The 7,752-nt window shown below is 42.1% G+C and overlaps 2 protein-coding genes across 2 annotated transcripts; one reads left to right on the forward strand and one right to left on the reverse strand.

Annotated features, from left to right (window-relative positions):
- The first annotated feature begins 2,198 nt into the window (after window positions 1-2,198).
- Window positions 2,199-3,161, forward strand: LOC119805734 (olfactory receptor 51I2-like). Its single transcript, XM_038317566.1, has one exon. The coding sequence runs from the start codon at window positions 2,199-2,201 to the stop codon at window positions 3,159-3,161; it is 963 nt and encodes a 320-aa protein (XP_038173494.1).
- Window positions 3,162-6,105: 2,944 nt separating this feature from the next.
- Window positions 6,106-7,059, reverse strand: LOC119805735 (olfactory receptor 51E1). The gene has a single exon (XM_038317567.1). It carries the CDS (start codon window positions 7,057-7,059, stop codon window positions 6,106-6,108), a length of 954 nt encoding a protein of 317 aa, XP_038173495.1.
- Between the last annotated feature and the right edge of the window lie 693 nt (window positions 7,060-7,752).

Here is a 7,752-nt window from a genome sequence, read left to right on the forward strand (position 1 = left end):
ACAACTTGAGAAATCTGTAAGGAAAGTTAGAGGGAAAGAGAGGTGGGGGAAGGAGCCAAGGGAAAGAGCAGGACCAGAAGTTTCCATAAAACAAAAGTAACAAAAAATAAGATTATGAACAATTTCCTCTGGGTTTAATGATGAAAAGGAGAGCACAGACGGAAGGTGAAATGAGTTAAGGAAATGAGATGTCCAACAAACCTAAAGCTGGGGACATTCCCTGAAGGTGCACTATAATGCTGTATTTATCTGTTGGTAACCACACTGGGCTTCCTAAAATAGAACACAGACAAAATATTTGAGACTCTAGTTGGCATGATAGCCATCATCTTCCAGAAAATTAGCCAAACTTTTCTTAGAGATTTCTTCTCTGTGCAATTAACTATAAATCTTACATATTATGTCCATGCCAAGGGTTCAAAGCATGATTTCTTCAGATAGGGCTTCAGTTCCCTTTTCTTCAAAACTTACCATCAGTTCTACTATCTGATGGCTGGAGGAACACAGCTTGTCTTTTACCTGTTTTTGTCTCTTTTGTATAAAACTTGATTATCATTTGGTTATTGATTCATTTAAATAAATGTTGACTGTGACTTTACTCTATACCAGGAGCTGCACTAGGTAAGAGTTATCTGTTAACAGACAAAACCTTATGATTGACCCATCCATGGAATTTGTAATCTAGTAAAAGAGACAGAAAATCAGCAAGGACAGAAGTAATCATGACATGTAAATATCAATCCAGTGACATACAGGGGGGGGGAAAGCATGTGTCATGTGAGAATAATGAAGGAGGGGGTTATAGGTCAAGGCATCATTGAGGCAAGCATCATCCAAAGGGCTCTTTGATAAAATGATGTTTACTACCTAAAGGAATGAGGATCCCAGCCATGTGAAAGTCAAAGGAATAATATAGGCAGAGCATGAAATCTCCAAAATAAATAATACTATCTGCTTGGCTGAAGACTCCTGAACAGGACAAATCTACCATGCATGGAATTGAGAGTTAGGGAATGTGCTTCATCGCAGGACTACCCAATGCTTATGCTACCAGACTGCACACGGGCCACTGAAAGATGTTTAAAGGAAGAGTACCATGGGCAAGACACACCCCTGAACATCGGTTACCATCTATAATTCAGGAAGAGCAGTCCCCAAAGTCTACATTTCACAATAGCTGTGGGGATCCAATGAGCCACAACTATTGAAAGCCTTGAGAATTGCAATGTGTTGGTAACACAATAATCACAGAAGCAATGATTGTAGTATTTTCTACTACAGACCACTGTTCAAACACTTCTGTCATCAGACAGGCCACAGGAGACAGTTTTGGTTTTGAAATCAGATGTATAAGGATTTAAACTCCAGGACAACAATACATGGGCTGCCCATCCGATGAAGGCCACTTACAGCTCTCCACCCTTGGGTTTCTCTTCTGTACAATGAGTGAGGAAATGTGGCCTTTTCAGAAAGTTTCTTGATTCTGTGTATGAATAAATTCAGTCTAAAATGTTAAATATGAATCATAAAAGTTTTTGCATATGTCAAAAATGTTTCATAGAAAAGCCAAAGACAACATAAACAGATGAGCATTGGGAAAACTCAGTTAAAAAGTGCAAAACTGTGGGGGAAACACAGCAATTTCTCATGCAATTAAACTCTTTGAGAGTTCGTTGAACTCTATAAAAGTAAACTTCCTTTGCTCCATATGCCTGGATTAGTTTTCATTATCTCTTACCAAATAGGACTTCTCACTTCTGTCTAGGCATGGAGATATAACATGTCCTCAATTTGTACAAAAAGTAGATAATGGTATGACCAGTAAGCATTTGGAATTTAGACCACCAGCTGGACCAGGTATCAGCATTAGAGATAAGAAGCTTTTCAACAATTTATATAGAGTTCATAACTCCAACTGCCCAACCCTGTGATTTAAAAGCCAGATCTTCAAAAGTACCTATAGTTTTCTTGAACATATGAGAAAATTATAGGAAAGGTATACTATGATGCTGATTATAATATAACACATAGAGTCTGCATTGATGTTATCATCAATATCATCCTTATACCTAGAAGTAGATGGTGAACTAATGAAACCTGGGTCTAAACTTTCGACTCAACACTACCTCACTATCTCCTCTCATCCTAGACATGTTCAGTGTTTGTCAAGATTAAAGATATCACATCTCCCTGAAACCATGCTCCCTTCCCAGCCCTTCATCAACATCTCCTTCTTCCAGCCACAGTCTTTCCTCATGACTGGCATCCCAGGACTAGAGGCTGCCCACGGCTGGATCTCCATCCCCTTCTCCTCCATGTACACTGTGGCACTCACTGGAAACTGCCTCATCCTCCTGGCTGTGAAGAGGACCCACAGCCTACACCAGCCCATGTACTACTTCCTGTCCATGCTGGCCCTAAGTGATGTGGGCCTCAGTTTGTCCACACTGCCTTCCACCCTGGCTGTGCTCTGGTTTGACTACCGTTTCATTGAGTTTCATGCCTGTCTGATCCAGATGTTCTTTCTGCATTTCTTCTCTGTGGTAGAGTCTTCAGTGCTCTTGGCCATGTCGTTTGACCGCTTTGTGGCTATCTCCAACCCACTGCGCTATGCATCCATCCTCACTAATAATGTCATCATCAGGATTGGTGTGGCCATTACAACCCGAGCTACTCTGTCCCTCTTACCATTGCCTTTCTTGTTGAAGCGACTGAACTACTGCCCTGGCAAGATTCTCCTCTCTCACTCTTTCTGCTTCCATGCTGATGTCATGAAGCTGGCCTGTGCTGACATTACTGTCAACATCCTATATGGACTCTATGTGGTTCTGTCCACAGTGGGTATAGATTCCTTGCTTATTGTTATGTCTTATTCCTTGATTCTTCACACAGTGATGGGTCTAGCCTCCCCCAGGGAGCGTGTCCGTGCCCTCAACACTTGTGTTTCCCATATCTTGGCTGTCCTGGTCTTCTATATTCCAGTGGTAGGTGTGTCCATGATCCATCGTTTTGGGAGGCACCTGCCCCACATTGTTCATGCCCTTGTTGCCTACGTGTACCTTGTGGTGCCTCCTGTGCTCAACCCCATCATCTACAGTGTCAAGTCCAAGCCCATCAGAGGGGCCATGTTCAGAGTGTTAAGTGGGAAGGGCCGAGGCTAATATATTTAAGCCATCTCACAATTGGGCAACATAAAGGACAGCCATAGTAAGCACTGGAAGTCTCTAGCTATGCTGAGTTGGGAGAAGACCACCTGCTTTATAACTGTTACAAAGCCGCTCATTGTTTACATTGTAAAGATGCAATGATGAGGATTAAAGGCTGATAAATACATGAAACATTTTCTATTCTAATTCCCCTTCCCAGGGAGATCCTTGCACTCACCTTACATCCTCCTTCTCACGTAGCCTTTCTGGTCTGTGGACCCGTAGCATGATTAACTTTTCCTTTACAGCTAATATCCACTCATAAGTGTGTGCTTACTCTGTCTTTTTGGATCTCAGTTAGCTCACTCAGGATGAGTTTTTCTAGGTCATCCATTTGCCTGCCAACTTCATGATGTCTTTCCAGTAGCTACCAGTATGAGCTACAGATAGGAGGTGTGCTGGGTACATGTGCCAGACTGGAGGAAACTAGCAACTTTTCTGAAATCTAGGGCACTAACTCTGTCTCCATAAGAGAAACTTACTGGGCAGTGTAACTAACCATTCATCAAGCATTGCCTATGAGTGACACTGAAGGGACTGCAAATAGAAAGCAGACTCGCAATGGGATTGAATGGAGGCATGCACCTGGGTTCCAGCGCTTGAGAGCTGAACGCAAGAGAATCATCAGTTCAAGGTCATCCTAGCTACATAGTGACTTTGAGGCCACCCTGGAAATGTGAGATTCTGTCTCAAAAAAAGCACCAAAGTGAAAACACACACACTCATACACAAATGTCCTCCAACCCTTCACACAAACACATGTGTGCACATGCACATACACAGACACACAAACTTATCATATGTCCAAACAAAGCATACATGGAAATACATACTAAAGCCCTGGAAGAATAAATACCAATGTTTTTTTAAATTCTTTTGAGTAACAGATTGAATCTTTTTACTATGCTTTAATTTCTTTTACATTTTCAGAATGTCTGTGATTTTTGCTTTTAATGATCACATTCACTTTTCAGGTAAGGAAATTGTGTCTTTCTAATCCTCTTCATTGTCTTACTCTCGATGGCCATGTAAGAGCTCCTCTGGGCAATGGATGATTTTCCACCCCTCTGTTCAAAGTGACCAGATCTTGCACTGAGTACATTTCACGCTATTTCCTTTGACCTCCCCTCCCCTTTGCCTATTCAGTTCTATCACACACATGATTCTTATATTCTGGAGTATAGTTCAAAAGTTCTTTGTGCAAGTGGGCCTCTGTGAAGCTAGCCATGACAGGAAGTTCTACCCTGCTCCTATTTTGCTGCCTGCCTCTCATATTCACCAACTACACAATGGATCTGACTATGACTCTTCTGTGTGTGATGATCCCAGCCCCTGATCCGCCTACTCCACCTCCACTGCTACAATTCCTACAGTGGCTATCCCACTCCTGGAAATCCTCTGACTAGCCTGTTGGATTCCTAGGTGCACCTCAAGGCTATTTCTGTGCTATGTACCATTGGCAGGAATGCCATCCTTATTTCCTTCATTGCAACACAGCTTAAAGCTCCGGGTGTCTGCAGTGTTTGCTTATTATGTGTTCCTCTTTTTCTATAGACCCACCCTTCCCCTAGTCTTACTTCCTGGTCAGCAACGTGAGCTTATGACCCTACTCAGTATTATGTATCTTGTTCTTAACTTCTGTGGTGACTATCCCTCCTCTCTTTATACCACAAGCTGCTGGGTATTCTCAACTGCTTCCCCTAAAACGTCCTTAAGACACTCAGGTCAGCCTGCTGGTGGTGGCAAACACCTTTAGTCCCAGCACTTGGGAGGCAGAGGCAGGCGGATCTCTGTGAGTTTGAGGCTAGCCTGGTCTACAAGAGCTAGTTCCAGGACAGGCCCCAAAGCTACAAACAAACCCTGTCTTGAACCCCCCCCAAAAAGACACCCTGGGAATCTTCAGCTAATCACACTGTTTCTCAGATAAACCCATCTGTGAACATTCCACTATACAGGCACAGTGGTATTGGGCGAGGAAGCAGAGCAACTCTACTGGGATGATTAGAGCCTTGGGCTCTATTGATAGGAAGTTCCTCAGAGCAGCACTAGGCAAGGGAAAATAAAGGACCAAATGCCCCATCCTAAAACAACATAAGTAAAGCTCTGGAGATTCCCAACTCAACATCCTGCAAGTCTGTCTAACAATTCTTCAACATAACATAGAATTGGACATGAAAACTTTATTGTTTTCTTCTGTTTCTGAGCTTCCACGATTTTATGTAACCCACTGGTTCCCAGGAAGTATCAGTTTTTCCATTGGTGCAATCAGGGTACAAATAAAAAGTTGATAAACTTAAATAGGTAAAAAAGAATGTCTTCTTGGCTGTGACAATTGTCATAACGAAGTGTGTCATTTCATAGTGTAGGCAAATGTAGTTTTTTTCTGGCCTGGGACACAGAAGAAAAACAATAATTTCTTTGGAAATTGTTTTAAAGAAGAAATCCAGTTATAACTTCTTAGAAATCCAAAGTCATTGTGAATTCTGATGAGGAAATCAGAGGTTTACTCTAACTTATATAGTTTTACTATAGTCTTATGTTTATTTTCCTTTTGTCATGCCTGTGATGAACATTTTAGATGTGTTGTTCCATCTCTGAATGCTATGAACCATCATCAGTAAAATGAACTGAGAAAGTGGTGATAAAATGGGAGGCAAATCACAAGCCTTGGTCTTAATAATCGTATAGAGAAAAAAACAAAATGGAATCTGATGTTGGAGTATGGAGATTGCAGATTTTATTCCATTCCCATTGAAATTCCACAGCCAGTTTTATCTTTGAAAGATTTGAGTTGTGCTTTGATTAAGAAAGATTTGTTTTCTTAATACTACCTTCCAAGATGCTGATATTAAAGTGTGGATGAGAGAACTTTGAATGTAGTGGGTTTCCTCACAGATCCCTAGTGATCTGAAGAGTGTGTGGTCGTGAGGAAAAGACGCAGGATGCGCTGCCGGATCTCCTTTGTTTTCACTCCATAGACGATGGGGTTGAGCACAGGAGGAATGAGCAGATAGATGTTAGCCATAACAACAGGAAGGAGAGAGTCACGCCTCTTGCTAAAACGGTGCACCATTGACAATCCAATGAAAGGCACATAGAATATGAAAACTGCGCACACATGAGAGACACAAGTGCCGAACGCTTTTGCCTGGGCTTCACGTGTCAAGCCCAGCACAGTCTTAAGGATGAGCAAATATGAGAAGGAGATTAGAAGCAAGTCCAAGCCAATGGCAGAGATAATAACAATGAGGCCATAGATGACATTGACACGGATGTCTGCACAGGCCAACTTCATGACATCTTGGTGTAGGCAGTAGGAATGAGAAAGGGTATTGGAACGGCAGAAAGGCAATCTTTTGATGAAGACAGGTAAGGGTGCCATTAATGCAGCACCTCTGACCACAGCAGCCACGCCAATCTTGGCAACACGAGGCAATGTAAGCACAGTGGCATGGCGTAGAGGGTGGCAGATGGCCACATAGCGATCAAAGGCCATGGCCAGCAGCACCGTGGACTCCATGCCAGATAAGGAATGGATGGCAAACATCTGTACCAGACAAGCATCAAACTGGATGGTAGTGGAATTGAACCAGAAAATGGCCATCATTTTTGGCATAGATGAGGTGGAAATGAGGATGTCTAGGCCAGAAAGCATGCAGAGAAAGATATACATGGGCTCATGTAGGCTGTGCTCTGTCCTCACAATGTAGATGATTGTCAAGTTACCTAGCACAACAATAAGGTAGAGGGAGCACAGTGGGAAAGCCAACCAGAACTGAGCCTCTTCTAATCCTGGGAGTCCTATTAAGATGAAATACGTGGCACTGGGTTCACTGCTGTTGATGGCCACCATACTGAAGGAACTGAGGTGTAGCTAGCACCCTGCAGGTTGAAGCTGAAAGACAAAGACAAGTCATTGTTAGGTCCTCTAGAATCTCAAACCAGACAGTCCCTGATCCTAGTGTCCTATTCTCTAACAAAACTCTAATCCCATTGCCTTTCTAAACTCTGAAACTACACTAAATTTCATCTAACCATGAACCAAGTCCAAGATGAAAATTCACTGAATTCTACTTGCTAATCCTGCCTATATATCAAGTGAAAGACAACCCTCTGATATTATTTATCATTTAGTCCTCAAACTAAAAAAACTACATCCTCTGTAGTATCTTATATTCCCCATACTTAATATTGATCATATTACTCATATTAGCCATTGTCAGACTCTGGAAAATGAAACTATGGATAGAGAAACACTAAATAAATTATTGTAATTATGACCAATTTCATCAGCCCATTCTAAGGTGATTATCATACAAATGCATCAGGGGCACAACACCTGTTTGACCTGTGAGAAATGGGAGGGTTTATAAGAGAGTTTGATTCAATCTGTTAGGAGAAAAGAAGTTCAAGCAGAGAACTGTCGTTAATCTACTACAGGCAAAGAGGCAAAGCCATTAGTACCTCTCACTCTTCTGAATTGTATTTGCAGTGGCACAGCTCCCTGCTTCTTAATCCTGCTCTTCTCCTACCTGATGCTTTTCAT

This window comes from Arvicola amphibius, unplaced genomic scaffold (assembly GCF_903992535.2).
Source record: "Arvicola amphibius unplaced genomic scaffold, mArvAmp1.2, whole genome shotgun sequence".
NCBI lineage: Eukaryota > Metazoa > Chordata > Mammalia > Rodentia > Cricetidae > Arvicola > Arvicola amphibius.

Bases quoted from the DNA above. Each gene is read 5' to 3' on its own strand.
- LOC119805735 (XM_038317567.1), bottom strand. From the start codon at position 7,059: ATGGTGGCCATCAACAGCAGTGAACCCAGTGCCACGTATTTCATCTTA.
- LOC119805734 (XM_038317566.1), top strand. From the start codon at position 2,199: ATGCTCCCTTCCCAGCCCTTCATCAACATCTCCTTCTTCCAGCCACAG.